The 19,629-nt window shown below is 39.2% G+C and overlaps 1 protein-coding gene and 1 long non-coding RNA gene across 4 annotated transcripts in view; one reads left to right on the top strand and one right to left on the bottom strand.

Moving 5' to 3' along the window:
• The window catches only part of cubn (cubilin), a 158,304-nt gene that overhangs the window by 40,302 nt on the left and 98,373 nt on the right, over window positions 1–19,629 (top strand). For all 3 annotated transcript variants that reach the window (XR_010007166.1, XM_008112472.3, XM_062984072.1), the window contains exons 21-27: window positions 1,503–1,719; window positions 2,004–2,134; window positions 6,339–6,525; window positions 7,853–8,013; window positions 9,315–9,496; window positions 10,854–11,010; window positions 13,148–13,335. Coding sequence is in view for 2 of the 3 variants with exons in the window: in XM_008112472.3 (XP_008110679.2) it covers window positions 1,503–1,719; window positions 2,004–2,134; window positions 6,339–6,525; window positions 7,853–8,013; window positions 9,315–9,496; window positions 10,854–11,010; window positions 13,148–13,335 (1,223 nt within the window). In the remaining variant the exon portion in view is untranslated. The remainder of the gene's footprint in view (window positions 1–1,502; window positions 1,720–2,003; window positions 2,135–6,338; window positions 6,526–7,852; window positions 8,014–9,314; window positions 9,497–10,853; window positions 11,011–13,147; window positions 13,336–19,629) is intronic.
• On the bottom strand, window positions 4,796–19,113 carry LOC107982976 (uncharacterized). Its single transcript, XR_001730404.2, has 2 exons — window positions 19,047–19,113; window positions 4,796–5,147 (listed from the first exon to the last, which is right to left on the bottom strand). It is a non-coding gene; the product is annotated as an uncharacterized LOC107982976 (long non-coding RNA).

Below are 19,629 nucleotides of genomic sequence, written 5' to 3'. Positions count from 1 at the left end.
AGTGTCACCAGCCAGAGGCCTATAAATATCTGGGCATACTACAGCTGGACAACATCAAGCATGAACATGTGAAAACTGTGGTCAGCAAAGAATACACACAAAGGGTCAGAAAAATTCTCAAAAGCAAGCTCAATGGAGGCAACACCATCAAGGCCATAAACACCTGGACCATACCTGTCATAAGATATACTGCTGGCATTATAAATTGGACACAGGTGGAACTGGACAATTTGGACAGAAAAACAAGAAAACTCATGACCATTCATCATTCCCTGCACCCTTGCAGTGATGTTGACCGGCTATATCTGCCTAGAAGATCAGGGGGCAGAGGACTCTTACAAGTAAAACAAGCAGTCAAAGAAGAAGAACATGCCCTGGCAGAATATGTCAAGCAAAGAGAAGAACCTGCTTTGATTGAAGTCAAAAATCAGAAACTCCTCAAAACACAGCAGACAAAAAACCAGTACAAGAAAACCGCACTACAAACTAGAGCTGACAGCTGGCACAACAAAACACTGCATGGAAAGTTCCTTGACAAAATTGAAGGAAAAGCTGATAAGGAGAAGACCTGGCTCTGGCTCACGAATGGGACCCTGAAGAAGGAGACAGAAGGCCTGATCCTTGCAGCCCAGGAGCAAGCCATCAGAACAAATGCAATTAAGGCCAAGATTGAAAAATCAGCTGATGACCCAAAATGCAGATTGTGCAAGGAAACCGACGAAACCATTGATCATATCCTCAGCTGTTGTAAGAAAATCGCACAGACAGACTACAAACAGAGGCACAACTATGTGGCCCAAATGATTCATTGGAACTTATGCCTCAAGTACCACCTCCCAGCAGCAAAGAACTGGTGGGATCACAAACCTGCAAAAGTATTGGAAAATGAGCACGCAAAGATACTGTGGGACTTCCGAATCCAGACTGACAAAGTTCTGGAACACAACACACCAGACATCACAGTTGTGGAAAAGAACAAGGTTTGGATCATTGATGTTGCCATCCCAGGTGACAGTCGCATAGATGAAAAACAACAGGAAAAAGTCAGCCGCTATCAGGACCTCAAGATTAAACTTCTGGCAGAAACCAGTGCAGGTGGTGATGGGCACACTGGGTGCCGTGCCAAAAGATCTCAGCCGGCATTTGGAAACAATAGACATTGACAAAATCACCATCTGCCAACTGCAAAAGGCCACCCTACTGGAATCTGCACACATCATCAGAAAATACATCACGCAGTCCTAGACACTTGGGAAGTGTTCGACTTGTGGTTTTGCGAAACGAAATCCAGCATATCTATCTTGTTTGCTGTGTCATACAACGTTGTTGTGTTGATGATGATGATGATGATAATAATAATAATAATAATAATAATAATAATAATAATTCACCTACAATGTCTGACACTACAACTGCATTATTGTGACTTAATTAAGACATTATGTCTGTCTGTCTGTCTGTCTGTCTGTCTGTCTCTATCATCTATCTTATTATCTATCTAGCATGCGGAGGAACTCTGACTGAACCAGATGGGACCATTGCAACTCCAGACTACCTGGCCACTTACCCACATGGTATCAGATGTGCATGGACTGTCTTAGTTCAGCCTGGTAACTTAATCAGACTGACCTTCACACAGTTTTATTTGGAATTTGACTACACATGCAACAGAGATTACCTTGAAATCTATGACAATAGCACTATGACAAAGCTGGGACGGTATGTATATGGGTAGCATTTATTATGCCTACAATATCACATCCTTACTTCACATCTTTTTCATTTCTTGCCTTCCTATCAATGGTATAATTTTTGGACAGCCCCATGGTTCTTTTTCTTATTTGTGTGACATCTAGGAAAGCAGTTAAACATTTTCAAAGTAATTCCTGAATACAATACATTAGTCAAATATTCTTAGGTTGTTATATATTTAATATTGTATAAGAATCAAATTTGGGATTTGTGACCATGGGAGTTTAACTTAAATCATTGATTTATGACAGGTACTGTGGGAGGTCGGTGCCACCATCTATGACCAGTGGCGGCAACACACTGATGTTGTATTTTGTGACAAACCGCAATGTCGCCTCAGAAGGATTTTCTGTTAATTACATTTCACTGAATGCATCTACAGGTATGATAAATATTTCCATAAGTATTTTAGTGTAATAATCAAGGTTGCTTAAATTCTGAGTGTTAGGATCTTTGCCACATCTAACCCTGTCAATAGAAGGAGATAAATCCAAAAAATAATACTCCTAAGGACCTTTTTAAGGAATCGAATGAGAAATCATGTAATAGCATTAATTTTGATTAAACTGGTTGCTTTGGACAGTATATAGAACATTTGTTTCTGAAGACCTTAGCTGGATCTTCATATATCCGTATCTACTGATGCAACCCAGGAGTGTCCTCAAGAGTTTTTTGGTGTCCAGATGATTGGCCAGTTTGAGGAAGGGAGCCACTTTGGTCAATGACACAATGGTGGGACTATTGGACATGTGGGCACTGGATCCAGCTGTCCACAGCTCCAAAACACCAGGATCACTCCAGAGTGATCCCAGTGTTTTGGAGGTGTGAACAGCTGGAGTAAATTCTATTTCACCTTCTGCTGGATTAATGCTTGGATGTAGTGCTTCTGCTATGAATCAATTTCTGCATTGTGAGGCCACTCGACATAAGCTGAAATGTGAGTCTACTGTATTTGGCTCATGTAGACTTGGTACTAGTTGCATTATTTTTGTAGCCAGGTTTTACTTATGAAATGTTTTGCTCATATGTTGTGCCAGTTTTGCACACCCATCACCAGTCCTACCATTAGGTAGAATGAGGCAGCTGCCTCAGGTGACAGATTATTATATTGGATTCTACTTCTCTGTTGTTCTACAGCTGTAATAATAATAATAATAATAATAATAATAATAATAATAATAATAATAATAATAATTTATTTTTCTAACCCGCCTCCATCTCCCCGAAGGGACTTGGGGCGGCTAACATGGGGACAATCCCAAAACAGAACAGAATGTAACAAGTTAAAACTAGTATAAATAATTAAAACAGTATCAACATAACAATCAAATAAAATGATCAAATTTAAAACACAAAAATACAGTACAACATCATAGTAAGAAGTATAAAAGTAAGAAACCCTCTTGTCTTTACAACCTCATATTTCTGAAAAAACTTATTCTTAAATCCAATGTGCCTGACAAGACATATTTTTCTTGAAATATTTTCCCTAGTCCTTTCCTACAAAATACCTCTGTGGCATTCGTTTTAACTTTAATACAGTGCTTAAAACTTTGCCTTTTGTATTTTACAGTCAGCATCTAAGTATCTGAACTATTTTTTGTAAAGAATGTGTGTAGGAGGTACTGGAAAACTCTTTTTCTTTAGCACCAACTAGCTTCTATAAGCAGATAATTCATTTTCAGAATGGATCCCCCAAAGCAGGATATAAGGGAGAGAAAGTAACAGAGGTTCCATGAGAAAAGAGTCTGGGCAGAGGGGACTCCAGGTCAGTGTCTATATGGAAGACCACATGGAAGGCCGTAATTGAGAAAGTAACCGTTTTAAGTACTTATCCAATAGTATTGCATAACACCATTGAATCAATATTCTGAATCATTTTAAGCATGGCATTTTAAATCCAGCTGTTAATCCCAACTAGAGCAGGCTAACGATTGGATTTAATTCTACATTTCCTTGCTCAAAATAACTCTTTTTTTGGTTTATAGCTTTTAATCATTTTTCCCCATGTGTAGACATTCTCATTAGTGTACTCAAATTATCAAAGCAAACTTGTTGAATTAGGCAGAGATATTTAACTCCCATCTCCAATTTAACATGCCCAGGGTTCCTTTAGGAAACACTAAGTCGCTCATATGGATGTCATCCAGACATAATCAGTTCATGAGCAATTGATGCCAGGACAGCCTTCTGTCGATTAGGGCTGCAGCTGGTGAATAATAACTTGACCAGAGAGGATCTTGTTTGGGCCCCGGGTTTTGAGAGGGTAAAGGTTGGACATGAAAGTCGTGCTTGGCAAAGACGCACACCTCTAGATGGAGACAGATGGAGATTTAGTTTGAATGCTTGGGCTGAATTTTTTCTAAACAAGCTTGCTTTTGAACTTCCCCACAAAGGATCTTTGTGCTTGTGTTCCTTCTCTTCTCTGAGTTGGTAAAATTAAGTCAGTTAATTATGTGACTGAGCACAAACAACAGCAGGACCTCAAGTGCCAATATTGGATTCCATTTCTTGCGACAACAATTTAGCGGGGGAGAATATTTTTTCTGGAGGAGTTGTGGGATGAGTTAGAAGTTGGAGGTGGTTGCAAATATTAGGACAAAAGATTCAAACATATTCTCAGAGAATCTGCAGATCATTTTTTGCCTATATGAGATCAAATTTGAAGAGTTCTCAGAAATGATTTGGCCCTTACAGTAATAATCTTTTCAAATGATTAATATCTATACATTTAAGGTGGGAGAGCAGATGAAGAAATATCCCAGTTCTAATGTTCTGATTTGTACAGTGATGCAGGAGAAAGAGACAACATCAATGGCATTTAACCAATGGTGTATTAAAACTTCTGTTGACTGCACATTTCAGCTTCCAGAAATTTTATTGTGTTTTTCTGCCAGAGCCAACTTGACTCCTTGAACTGGCTGGAATCAGAACCAGATGGACCTTGCCATTTTTATATCCTGGCAGATAAACTTGTGTACTAATACAGTTAGCTTTTTCTTTCCAAATGAAATTTGTATATTGAAAATGAATGGAAACCAAAGCTCTTCCAAGTTTTTATTAATGATGCCAAGACATAAGGTGATGCCTGGATGTCTGTGCATGTGACAAATAACAAAATTAAACCTGTGTGCATGCTTAATTCCTAATTTAAATATGAAGAATTTAATCCAGTAGTTGGATTCTACACAACTAAAAAAAGAACGTCTTCTGCTCCAGTTGGAAAAAAGCAAACAAAGCAGTTACTGTAATGGTGCTGGATGGATTTACATAGAAGAAGACTAGCCAAGTAGGATATTGAGGTTTAATTTTCATGAATATCTGCGTTTAATCTTTTTTGACCATTGTGAGGTTGGCAGCTATTCCATTGTTGGTTCCTGGTCCATCTTTGAGATCTGGGGAAGAACAACAAAGAACAGATAACTTTTAAAGTCTGGATTTATGTGGTTCCCTTTAGGCTGAGAAAAAAAAATCTAAACCACATCTTCCTTTCAGTGTGTTATTAAGAACAGCTTATTGGGTTACAAAAGAACAAATCTACTTCCAAACTAGGCTTTTGTTGTGTATTTGGCTCATTCACAAAATTCTGTGGGGATTTAGGCATTACTGCCTTCCATTTGTAATGTCTCCATGATTTCTACTGCTTTTCCTACCTTTTTTTGCTTATCACAGAATAGGCTGGTTTCTTGATAGTGGCAAATAAACATGCACGTTTTTTAATGCCTGTGTGACCTATATATTCATATAAGTTGATCTCATGCATAAATTGAGGGCAAGTTTAGGGGCCAAAATTTTGGATCTTGATATCACCTATGGACAGGGCCGTAGCCAGAAAAAAATTTCGGGAGGGGTTTTGAAAATTTCGGGGGGGGGGGGGGGTTAACCCCTAGCACACACCCCTCCCCGCTACAAACCTGTCAATATCTGCTTGAGATAGTGCCTGGAGGGGCTCTTAATGTTTTGTGTCTCATAGACTTAGCATGGGGATTTGGCTAACCAGTTAAAATTCATGAGTAAACCAGGTTTTTTTATAACCTGAAAAATTTGGGGGGGGGGTTGAACCCCTAAAACCGCCCCCTCGCTACAGGCCTGCCTGTGGATATGTTGAAGCTCATTCCACGGAAAGGGAAAATACCAATACTGTCTCAGGGCCAACCACCTCTGTTGCCGCTGAAGCCGTCATTCAGAGATGGGGATGGTTCCTCTTTTTATATAGGGATTAAGGTACAATATTCACATTTACCATTGGATAAATCAATCCAGGTTTTTTGAGTTGATTTTTGAGTAACCGTCATCTAGATAAATGCAATTTACCCAATGAATGTACTTGGAAAGGTGACATTTGGGATGCAAGGAGACTAGAATTTCCATAACCCCTCTAGTCACACATTTAGTGACTTTGCTGGTTGGAGGATTCTGAGAATTTTAATCCAAAAATAATATTTTCAAGTTATGTGCTTTAGATTGAAGAGACAAGGGTAATCCAGAACAGGGGTCTGTATGTTTCCATGAAGCATTGATTGCCAATGTCTTGTAAATTTTACCATAAATCATCTGGGGGCTTTGTTTCTTCTCCCATTTTCAAGCATGTTCACATGAATACACAGAAGCTTCTGGTGTGTTAACATCTCCAAACTTTCCTGACCGCTATCCCAACAAAATGACTTGCATATACAGGATCCGTGTGGAGAACAACAAACAGATCGCTCTGCATTTCACCAACTTCTCCTTGGAGGCTGGAGCCACGTGTTCAAATGATTATGTGGAACTCAGGCAAGCTTGCTTATTTTTTCTGTCTTCATAACAATATCTGAACATTTACTGCCTAAAATTTGAGTATGCTCAAAACATGGATTTCTACTTTCAGAGTATTTCTCCTGTTTTGCATTTGAACTCAGGGATTTTTTTTTTTTTTTTTTTGCAATTGGCTGTGGTTCTCCAAGCTCTTGTCGGATCTTTCTTCCTCCTCTGTTTTAGCTGGAGGTGCTAAGGATTGGAACTGGGACCTTGTGCTTGCAAATTATGGATTCCGCCTCTGAGTTAGACTCCTCCTAGACCTAACCTCCATCAGCTTATCTAACACCCTTTAGAGCTATTTATGTTGTTTATCACCAGACCTTTGAGAATTGAATTCCACCAGTGAATTCTGCCTTGTGTCCCTTCTGTTCTCTGTTCTAAATCAGACTTGTAGTGGGAAATGTGTTCTTGAACATCTCAATCCTAATGAGCATTTAGAAGAGGTTTTATTTTGTACACTCCAGAATCCCACAGTCGGGATGGCCACATTCCAAAAATGTGGAGCTATAATCCAAAAATAATTTTTCCATGGTTTATATATTAAATTTATACAGACTTGAGTCCTGTTGATTCATTAGAACTTGCTCTTAACTAATTCATCAATACTAAAACTCTTCTCATCTATGACTTCATCACAAGGGTATTCGCAAGCATCCTAGGACACTTGCAGCACACTTCATCTATGGCAGTGGTTCTCAACCTGTGGGTTCCCAGGTGTTTTGGCCTTCAACTCCCAGAAATCCTAACAGCTGGTAAACTGGCTGGGATATCTGGGAGTTGTAGGCCAAAACACCTGAGGACCCAAGGGTTGAGAACCACTGATCTTTGGAGCTCCACGCTTTCCATCACATGATGCATACTTACTTCCAGTGGGGCTCCATATATTAACTGTGCTGCAAGTGTCCTAGGATGCTTCATCCAGAACACAGGAGGCTTCCCATGTTCTATAGGCAACAATGAGACCAGCTCAGGGGAAAGCTGCATGATGATGCTTCCCCACGTGGGATGAGAAAGTGTCTCTACGGGGTAAGGTGTGGGGCAGCAAGATTGTTCCACTGCCTTGCAGATTTACCATGGAGGCTGATGAATCCCCACCGAGCTAATAGTAAGTGTGATGAAGTCCTTAGTGTAACTATTGGTTTCTGTCAGACAGGGTTTCTTATGGTATTTACATCAAGAATTGTTTATAATTTTGAGATTAACGAGCTTTAAAAGTAATAGAAATCTCTCTGATGCTTAGCAATCATAGTCTCACTAAAGTTCAATAGTTCTGATCATATGTATGCTTCCTCCACAATTATAGAGATGGAGGCTATGAGACATCACCTTTAATTGGAAAATTCTGTGGCTTATCATTGCCTCCTGTTACCATCTCCCATAGCAACAAACTATGGATAAAGTTTGTCAGTGATGTAATTCTTTCATACAGTGGATTCTCAGCTTACTGGGATGGAACATCAACAGGTAAAATCAAATTGCTCAGTTTAAATCATTTTACATTTATCTAGACTAGCTTCTCAATTTTTGCTGGCAACATCTCTCAGATGAATCACTTCTATTCAGGATATAGAGATTGGTGGGAGAGGCCCTGAGCCTCATCATCTTTCTGCAAGGTGATGAGGACAAACTTATACCAGTCAAACTCCTTTCAAAGGAAGATCTACAAATGTGTGGTCTTATTTCCTGGTAGATCATTTGCTTCAAGGAGCTTTCTGACCACTGTTATAAGGAATGTTCCTTATTTTAGGTTTGGAATGGTTGTTCTGTGTTTAATTAATAGATGTCCCTTATTGTAAGGAAGAACAGATAACTTTTAAAGTCTGGAAGCTTGGAAAGCTTTTATCTGAAGTTTGGAAAGTTTTTACTTTAATATAAACCGAATAAGATGCCAAAAAAATCCTATATTTGGGGGGTGTAAGTCTTTGCTATTGACAGACTTGTCCAATTCATTAATGTGGACAATATGTTAATTTCATAGGGAATTACATGGCTAGGTTATCTGAAATAATTCCTTGCATATAAAGAACACCAATTTATGAATGGGCTAAACCCTTGTGCTGACCAAAAGGTTGGCAGTTCAAATGCATGGAGCAGGGTGAGCTCCTGTCTATGTGCTCTAGCTTCCCATGTGGGGACATTAGAGAAGCTTCCCACAGAATGGTAAAACATCTGGGTGTCCCCTGGGCAATGTCCTTGCAGATGGCTAATTCTCTCACACCAGAAGCGACTTGCAGTTTCTTGTCGCTCCTGACAAAAAAAAAGGTAATTCTTGATTTTCAACCCTTCATGTCTGAAATCTTTATTCTAGTGGGCATCAATAATATGGCCAAAATACTGTGAAGTATATAGAGAGGCAATGCTGTGTATATAGTATTTTAATCTGTAGAACCATATGGACACACACAAGTTAAGAATAGTGACACACTCACAACCAGCAACATTGGTGATAATACAAAGTTATTATCGCAAATAATGTAGAAAGGAAACCCCTGGTTCTAATTAAGGCCATACTGAATGGGGATCAGATTTAAGTTAGAATTAGAATTAGAATTCAGTGGGATTATGACATCTTTCTGAAGAAATTTAGGGTTGCCATAACACGAAAATGATCTGAAGACACACAACAAATCAAATGATCTTCTTATGTAGGCATCAGGAAGGCAGTGGATGCAATTAAATAATATTTTACTGGGCATGGACCATGGAGCAGAACAGATGATGGTCAATATGCTTGAATTGTGTTTCCTTTGCATTTTGCTTTCCAGGTTGTGGTGGAACTCTTTCTACTTCCTCTGGAATCTTCATGTCTCCAAACTATCCTTTGCCTTACCACCATAATGCAGAATGCTACTGGTTGCTGAAGTCAAGTCATGGAAGTCCATTTGAAATTCAGTTTGATCAGTTCCACTTAGAGTCACATCGAAGTTGTGGATACGATTATCTTGCTGTATGTAGAGCAGATTATTTTCCCTCGTAAGGTCAATGGTAATCACTATGGTTAATGGCAGGGATGTGTGTGAGAGTGGTGTAAAAAGATACTCAATAGCAACCGAATTACCCTTGGCTAAGGACCAGTTCAGATGTCCAAACTATAGCACTGTGATATTGTGTGAAAATGCTAAACACAATATGGCAACAACCATAGCTTCTAAATTAAATTCTCTGTTATTCTGCAATTGTTGGTCTCCATTAAATAGCAACCAGCCTGGCCCATTATTTCCACAATGCTTTTATTTATATCCTGCCATTTCCCTAAAATTGGGAGCTCAAGGTAGTTTATAAATTGTTTGTTATAAAAACAAGCATTACATAGTTAAATATAAAAAAGATCAGCATTAAAATAGAACTAGCTGAAGGAACAAAATGTTTTGTTCAGTGGTTGCAAAGGACTTTGGAGGAGGGAGCAAGCTTGTTTTCTGCTGCCCTGGAGACTAGGACATGGAACAATGGCTTTAAACTACAGGAAGGGAGATTCCACCTGAACATTAGGAAGAATTTCCTAACTGCCAGTGCTGTTCAGCAGTGGAACTCTCTGCTCCAGAGTGTGGTGGAGCCTCCTTCTTTGGAGGCTTTAAAGCAGAGGCTGGATGCCCATCTCCAGGGGGTGCTTTAAATGCAATTTTACTGCTACTTGGCAGAGGGTTGGACTGGATGGCCCACGACGTCTCTTCCAACTCTATTTTATGATTCTGTGATTTGTGCTACACAAGAAATGCTGTGACTGCAATGTTACATGCCCAGAGCCAACAACCAGAAGTTATGTTTACAGCGCTAGACCATGAGAACATCTTCTTAAACAAGAAGCAAGCTCTGGTCACATTACCATGTATGCATTTAATATTGTGCATGCACACTTTGTCATTAACTGCATAACTCTGAAGTTCTATGACTGTTGATACTTGAAATAAGCTTTATCTCGATCAGTTCTGTGAATAGGTTGGACTCAGTGATAAATCCTTTGGCTTGGTTAATTCTTTGGCCAAGGTTCTACTGGATGTCTGTTTGTGTTCCTGCTCAATTTTAGGGCTCGTTCCAGTTCCATGTTTAATTTCGGAAATGCAGTAAGTGTGATATTTCAGTCCTACCGAACACATCAGGAACCAGATTGACTCCCATTGCAATGCATTTCTTCTTCCAAGCAAGAATTATGTATGATCTCTGTAGCACTCAGCACAAATGTAGTAGTAGTAGTAGTAGTAGTAGTAGTTGTTGTTGTTGTTGTTGTTGTTTTATATGTTTATATCACACATTTATCAGTCATGGAATTCTCTTTTAAAATTACCTTTGTTTTTCTGCAACTATAGGTCTATGATGGCAATAGTACCAATGCTAAGATGCTGGGCAAATTTTGTGGCAATGAGATGCCACCCACAATCCGCTCTACTCAGGACAGTTTATATGTAAAATTAAGGACAGACTCGTCCTTAGGAGGAGGAGGCTTTGTTGCTCATTATAAACAAAGTAAGTTGGATCAGTGATGTGAATGCTTGCGGACATATTTGCTATATCTTTTCCAAATCATGTGGCATTTTAACTGTGATAACTCCATGCTATAGAATCCTGGGAGTTATAGTTTGATGAGGCACCAGCACTTTGGCAGAGAAGGTGAAAGACCTTGTAAAAGTACAACTGCCATGATTCCATACTATTAAGACATAACAGCTCATGTGATGTCAAATTGTATTAATCGTACAGTGTAGATGCACTTCCTCTCTCTTCCCTTTCTCTTTCATACTTGAAGGCAATAGCACTTACTCTCTCAGCAAATGATATTTTGGGGCATTCTGTCTCAGATTAGAGATAATATACAACTGCCATGACTAGTAGACAACAACTGTTTTATCTTCCATGAGTAAGAAAACTAGAGGAAGACTGCATCTGAGTTCTTAGTCCATCTAATTCATAATTGTCTATATTTACTAACAGGATGTATGATTCTCTGGCAAAGGCATTTCCAAGAACTGCATGGAACTGAACCTGGGAGCTTTTGCATACAAGGCACAAACTCTAGTTCTGGGCTATGACCTGGCACTTTAAAGAATTCTAGAACGATTTATATGGGGATTATCACATTTTATAATCCTATGAAGGGTGAACATGATTGAGAAAAGTCATCACTATGCTTCCTGGCCAACTTTCAGATCAGTCCACAGTCCACTAGTTATCATCAAACCATCTTATGATGACCCTCTCTCCATATCTGTTCTGTTACCTTTGTAGGACAGTGGCACAATAGACCTCATTGACACAATAATTTTGCTCCAGTCTAAACAAACATGTTAAAGAACTGGGAGTTATTCAGGCTGCTTGTCAGCCACATTTATATGTGGGCTTTAAATATAGCATGGCATTCTTCAGTGTTCCCCCTTGGAGAAACCACACATTCTTTTAGGACATTCATTTCAAACCACAAAGATGGAAGCCATTGATTCCGTGACATTTTTCATCTGTACACAAAATAGAATGGCAAATTTCAACCGTGTCAGTTCATAGGAGCAATTCCTCTTGGAGCATGTGTGTGTGACTTCGTGTATACATATTAGTGATAATTTTATCTTACTCCTTCCTTATTTTTTTCTGCCTCTTATGTCATCTTTAAGAAGCAACCCCCCCCCCAAAAGATGTGGTGCTACTATTGTCAGCCAGTTTTAGGAGGCCCTACTTTAAATCAATATGATTCTGAAAGAAACTATTGATATGCTGGTTTGTGTAATTGCCGAGACTGTAGAAGGGTCTTAGGCCCCTTCTACACTGCCATATAATCCAGATTATCACATCAGATAATCCACATTATCTGCTTTGAACTGGATTATATGAGTCTACACTGCGATATAATCAAGTTCAAAGCAGATAATCTGGATTTTATATGGCAATATAGAAGGGACCAGAGTTTTAAGCAACTCTGTGTTTAGTTTTGCCATTTGACCTGTTTCAGTCATTCTGTAAAAAGGTGTTAAAATATGGCCTAAATCCTAGCATAAATAATTATATCCTACTATATATCCTACATTTGACCTGTTTTCGTTATTCTGTTTAAAAAGATGTTAAAATATGGCCTACATCCTACTATAAATAAAAGTACAATTCATCCCATCTTTATATCAATTGAAGCAGTTATTACTATCTACACTTATATAAACTCCATAAATTAAGTCAGATGGGACTAAATAGGATTCAGGTTTAAATTTCCGATTTGCCAGCTCCTTGTTTGAGAAGAACCTCAAGGAATTAGTAAGATTACTCAGAGATGCTTGCTATCTGGAAATCATGTTTGACTCCATCTAGACTGCCATATAATGCAGTTTAGCTGCATTGAACCGGATTGTCAATGAAGTTAAGCTGCATCCTGAAACTGCATTATATGGCAGTCTAGATGGGGCTTCTTCAATGTCTTTTAGTATTTCCTGCAAATTTCACCCATGATGCCAATTTATTTTCAGTTTCAAAGGCAGTGCAAAAATATTTTTATTTAAAAGTAGTTACAATCCAAACAGTTTAATGGCATCCCTAGTTAATGTTTTTACAGCTGATTGATGCTTTGAAGATCTAGAATGGAAAACTAAAGAAAGCATAACATGTATTAAATGTTTTTCCTAAGTTTGCCAAGGAATAGTAATTGCCAATCGGAGCCAAGGCATTTTAGAGAGTTTAAACTTTCCTAATAACTACCCTGCGGATGCATATTGCAATTGGACCATCCAAACAACAACTGGCAACACCCTCAACTATAGCTTTCTCGCATTTAGTACATACGGAGGAGAGCACTGTGAACGTGACCATGTAAAGGTATGAGGATTTCCTGTTTCTTTTACAGTATGCTATGCATTTATGGGGAAAAGGGAAAGTTTAATTAATAAGAGACTCCTTATGAAGGGGCAATATTATAATTATAATCTATGAATTATGGAGAAACGATACAATTTAAAACCAGTGCATTAACTGTTGCTACACATCAGTGCTTCTATTTGTGAAAGAGACAACCAACCACATCAAACAGGTTTTTTTTCCTAGCACACTGCCAGCATGCTGCTGGGATGGAGTGTGCTGGAGCCCATCATATGATGCAGGGCTACTTCTGGCAAGGCTCCATTGGGCTCTGTCCCGGCAGTGTGCTGGCAACGTGCTGACAGTGTGCTAAGAGAGAGAGTCCTGAGGATATGGGTGGCTACCCGTATTATTTATTATTATTTTATTATTATTTACAGTATTTATATTCTGCCCTTCTCACCCCAAAGGGGACTCAGGGTGGATCACATTACACATATAAGGCAAACATTCAATGCCTTAACATAGAACAAAGACAGAGACAAACGCAGGCTCCGAGCTGGCCTCGAACTCATGACCTCTTGGTTAGAGTGATTTGTTGCAGCTGGCTGCAGCTGGCTGCTCACCAGCCTGCGCCACAGCCCTGGCCCGTATCCTCATTGAAGAAGCCGGGGACAGCATGGAAGGAAGCCAGGGACAACCAGGAAACATTAGGCGATGGCAGCCCATGTCCAACCATGGTAAAAGGATGAAGTTGGGTGCTGCCTTATGGCTCCCCCCACTGTCCCCCAGCTTCTGGTTCTCCATGTGATGAGGTCCAAGAAACCTTATTATATGATGTATCTCAAAATGATGATCACGCATGGCTTTCTACTACATATCCTTGATGTTCAGAGAGCTATCTGTTAGACGGTTTTGAAAGAAGACTAGTAATGAATGAACTTACTAGCTCCATTCATAGGAGATATTTAAGAGAAAATGTTTTGGATAAGAGTTTTAGTGTGAAATAAATAGCTCAAACATCTGTGAGACTGTCACATACATCACATACACTTCCAAAATCTCATTTCTTTGTTTTGTTATCTTCTGTCCTGAAGTTTTTTTCTTCACCTAGGCTGCTACTTATGGGCACAATCCCACTTCCTTATGTGCCTTCAGAACATTTCTGAACAGTTTTGGAATTGCCTTGGTAGTTTTCTGAAAGTATAAACGACAACACAGCAGATTCCTAAAGACTTTTAAAAATAGGAAACACCATTTGAGGTCTTATTCATGAAATGTGGGAAGTGCTGATTCCTCTAATAACAGAAGGACTGAATGTTCTGAATCTGACTCTTAAATGGTTAAGGAATTTAATATCAGGCATTCTGAAGGCAGAACTCATAAAACCACAGTAGTAACGTAAAGGGTACCAGAGAAAGATGGCCTCTAATTACAATAAACCTCAGATGACTAACAGCTCCAAATGGTCCAAAATGCCACCATCAGATGACTCTCTCTCAGACATGGAGAGCCAGAAGGAATGACTAATAGGTTATTTATAACTGCATATTTTCCTTAGTTGCCACACCCTTTCATCTTGGAGCATCGTGACTTTTTCTGTGCTTCAGAAAAGCAGCTATCATACAACTGGGCAATTCCAAAGACAGCCGCAACAGATCTAATCATGTTGGTGCCATGTTTGTTTAAGAGTGAAATTCAATGTTGTGCAAATGTGGGAAAGCTCACATGATGAACTTCCCCTGCTCTATGTCTCCCTCTAGTATCCTACACTCATGAAAAGGGGATTGAGAGAGAGCTATAGATATCTTATGGGCTGAGATTCAAGTCCCCATTCTGCCATGAAACTCATTGGGGGACCTTGATCCTCTACTCTATTTCAGCTTAATATACATCAAAGGGCTGTGGTAAGGATAAATTGAGGGGAGCAGAATATAAAAACATAGAAATATCAAATAATTAATAAATGTTCTGAAATATGTTTTATTGAGCTGCAGAATGATCAGGGAATTATTAGACACATGTACCTAGTATAAGATTCCCAAAGCTGGCAGTGTCATTCCCCTATTACAGTCTGCCATTTATATATATGCATTTAGGTACACATGAGCCACGAAAGAAGCCCTAGCAAAATTAAGAGAATTGGAAAAAATATCTATTTATTTGTTCAGAAGAAAAATGTGAACCAAACAAAATCTTTAATCATGCATCACATTGTTGCATTATTGTATCTATCTTCGGGAGTGAGACAAACTTGCTTGGAATGTGCCTTTTTGGTACATGGTAACCAAATGTACCAGGGCCCCTAGTGGCACAGTGTGTTAAAGTGCTGAGCTGCTGAACTTGCGGACCAAAAGGTCCCAGGTTCAAATCCCGGGAGCGGAATGAGCGCCCACTGTTAGACCCAGCTCCTGCCAATCTAGCAGTTCGAAAACATGCAAATGTGAGTAGATCAATAGGTACCGCTCCGGCGGGAAGGTAACGGCGCTCCATGCAGTCATGCCGGCCACATGACCTTGAAGATGTCCATGGACAACACCAGCTCTTTGGCCTAGAAATAGAGATAAGCACCGACCCACAGAGTCGGTCACGACTGGACTTAACGTCAGAGGAAACCTTTACCTTTAACCACATGTTTATAACTAGGCTTGTGCATGGATTTGGAGTAGTCGGTTCCTTTTAGCCAATCCAGCTTGATGGCTGGATAGCCATAACAGTAAGGGCTCAGTCATAACGTTTTTTCGTTATGGGACCACATGGCAGCTGATCACAGCTCCTCCTCCCCTATTCGGCACCACATGACATGGAGAGGCTGCCTTGTGCTGCTCGCACAGGGTTTCCCTGTGAGCCCTGCCTGTTGGCCCAAACAGAATAGAAGAACGGCATGACGTGTCTTACACAAGATGTGTCTAAGGAAAGGTTCCCAAGAGGGGTGCTTTCTTAACCCTTAGCCCCGTTCTTCAAACCCAGATTCCCTTGAAAGGAAGAATAGGAACGGGTCCCAGGAGGGGTGCTTCCTTAACCCTGTTCTTCTGACCCAGACTCCCCTGAAAAGAAGATAGGAATAGGAAAGGGTCCCAGGAGGGGAGTTTCCTTAACCCCATTGCTCATATCTAGGCTCCCTTGAAAAGAAGAAATGAAAGAATCCTAGGAACAGAAAGGGGAGCCTTGTAAGTTTCCTATTCCCACCAATGGGTCAGATCTTCCTGGATTTTTCAGCTGCGGACTGTAAACAGCTATTCAGCAACCTGTCCGTTTTTGGGAGGCACCTAAAAATGGATCTGTGTGTCTCCCGGAATTTGGCCAGCAGAAACGGATCAAAATGCTTAAGCCTTATAACTGAAAATAATTATCTTTTTACAGGGCAATAGCAATTGGAAAGAGGTGTCTTGGTTTTTAGGTTTGCCATCTCTTTTTCTAGAAGAGCTCTTATGCCTTTAATATGTGTCAAACTACATCAATTTTTCAGCATAGATACACCCCAAACGTTTTAACTTTCTACAGTAGCCTCTAGCGGGACTTACTTAACAGCTAGACTGACTCTATTTTAAATTTATACTGCAGAAAATACTGCCAAACAATATTCTTTGGCCTATGGCACATTTTGAAAGCAGGATCACATGTGTATGGAAAACAAAATGATTATATCTGCAAATACTTTTTAAAAATAAGGATATTAATATGCTGACGGGGCAAGTCTGATTACAAAGCTACTACAGTACTAAATCTCTCTTCCCCATTGACAGGATCCTGTACCAATTTATCCAAAACTTGCTGCAGGAAATACCACAGATAGCCCTCTCATGGTTTCAAAAGTAAACTTGCATTTTTAGACAGTGATGTGTTTCTCATTCCAAACATTTTGAAAAAAAGGAATTATAAATAATTCATGTTTGCCACTTTGACTCTCTAGCTTGGTTCTGTATCATGTTTGTTTTAAAACATATTTATAGCTTAAAGAGAAGGGAGTATCTTAAGCAGAATTTATTGAAACATGTTCTGTTTCCTATGGATGCTTGCAGATCAGGCTTCCATGCCTTGCGTCAGACATGGGACTTCAGGCAGGGTTTCATAGAAAGTTGTGTTCCATTTGTAACCCACATGCAGTCATAAAATTATAAATTTGGGCTACTATGGTGTAGCATTTGCTCTAAACATTTGCCGCCCCGAGTCCCCGTTGGGGAGATGGTGGCGGGGTATAAATAAAGTATTATTATTATTATTATTATTATTATTATTATTATTATTATTATTATTATTAAACTGTAAGATGTTTAAAAAACAACTGCTTTCTTTGTATGCTCATATGCTATCCAATTGGAACACCCCATATGTATCAAAATTCCTATTAGGCAGTAAACCATCATATGCAATTTATCTACTTAAGAGTTTCTGAGACAAGTATATGTGTTTATGGAGTACAGAAAAAGCAGCTAGACTATAGTTCTAGTCTCTGGAATATCTACTTGACATGTTGCCACCTAGATCAAGGTTATCCATTGAACAGACTTCTCCACATCCATAAATCATACTGAGCTGGAATTTTTCAAAAAGTCAGTCAAGTAGAGCTGAAACACTGGCAGTCAGAATCACAGCGGAAATCATCGAGAGGGAATGTTGGAAACTTGGAACCTTCTCTGCAGGCAAAATCTTTGAGAAGATTTTGATAAATCTAATAAAACTTCTTAGCAGCAGCAGGAGGATGGGATAGAGTTGAATGTTCCCTAGGATGGGATTGGATTGTGCTTAAAGTGGAATTCAGAATAATGACAAGGCTTCTTCTCAAGCAAAAACATTTCAGGAATGTAAAGGACAATTTGGCTGTTGTTTGGTTAAGAATAGTGTTTTTAATTCAAGCTATTGTCAAGGCTAGTACTAATGGAAACATGGTAGAAGTTAAATCTTTTAAGTAAATAATGAATGCAAGAAGGAGAAAACTTTTCTGATGATATTCTCTTTGTTATAATAAATGGAAGGGGGAAAGCGACAGAGTACGGAAGGTTTCTATCTCTGTGCAGGGATCTGAACCTTCATCTCCTAATATCATAAGCCAACACTCAAACCACTATACTGTGCTAGTTCTACTACTAGACATGCTGAATTCTCCTCCTAGTCAATACTAGATCTAGTGTCAGCTTTTCAGTTCTTATCCTAGCACAGGTATCTCTGGACTGGTTCTCCATGCACAAATCTCCAGGTCCTCTTGCATGCCTAAAAGAAGTTGACCATAGAATCACAGTGGAGGACCAAGAGATTCCTGAAGAGAACATTTTAAGTCAAATCTGTGAGTAATCAAATCTGCAAAAGTCAAAGTTGCAAATGTGGAGTGACAACTGTATTTGGGACATCAGGATGGACCAGCCATGATCAAACTATCTGTGATAGCAAGCCAGGGCAGTGCTGTAAGGAAATACAATTATGAAAATTTATAGGCTGGTAGACCTAGAGCAGTGGTTCTCAACCTGTGAAGTCCCCAGGTGTTTTGGCCTACAACTCCCAGAAATCCCAGGCAGTTTATCAGTTGTTAGGATTTCTGGTAGATGAAGGCCAAAACATCCGGGGAACCAGAGATTGAGAACCACTGACCTAGAGGTAGGTTGACCAGATGTAAAGGGATTTTTTTAATCTTTAATGGTTTAGCAAAATACGGAATTATATAGGGACTGTTTTTCCCCCCTTAATGATGGAAAAATGATTAGCTTCCTGAAACATTCTGATTTTTGTTGTTTTACCTTATGTTTAAATATGGGCATTCCAGGTAGACTATTCTGAGCAGTGCCATTCTTGTCGTGCGACATCTATATCAGGAAACAGAAAAGACAACAAAGTGCCCACTGTGAAGTTTTCACTGCATTTTCAACCTAGATTTTCACTGTATAATATTAAGACCTTTAGAACTGTAATTAACAGGGTAATAAATACAAATTTAAACACTTCAGCTATACAGAAATATCTTCCTGTAAATTCAAGGCTAAAAGAAAATAAAAGATGTATCAGAGACCTTGGCCAAAACATTATAAAATTAGATGTGAATGCCATTATAGCCTAACTAAATTGGGTTAAGTTTGACTTTTAGCTGTAGTTTTCTGAGCATTTAATAATGCTCCGGATGTTCAAAATTCTTCATGAAAATGCACAGCTGTTCTCTTCTTTTATAAGAGTTGGAGAGATTTGCCAAATGCCTGTAATTCGAGCTGTTGCTTCACTCTCAAACGTCTACAGCTGTCTCATCATTTTCATTTGAATTTCCTGTGAATAATGGCCTGCTCTGAGAATCAAACTGGGAGCCGTATGGGATAAAGTGGTTTCTATGTC

This window comes from Anolis carolinensis, chromosome 6 (assembly GCF_035594765.1).
Source record: "Anolis carolinensis isolate JA03-04 chromosome 6, rAnoCar3.1.pri, whole genome shotgun sequence".
Taxonomy (NCBI): Eukaryota; Metazoa; Chordata; class Lepidosauria; order Squamata; family Dactyloidae; genus Anolis; species Anolis carolinensis.
The sequence above is the reverse complement of the archived record's forward strand: the minus strand, read 5'-3'. Positions and strand labels throughout refer to the sequence as shown.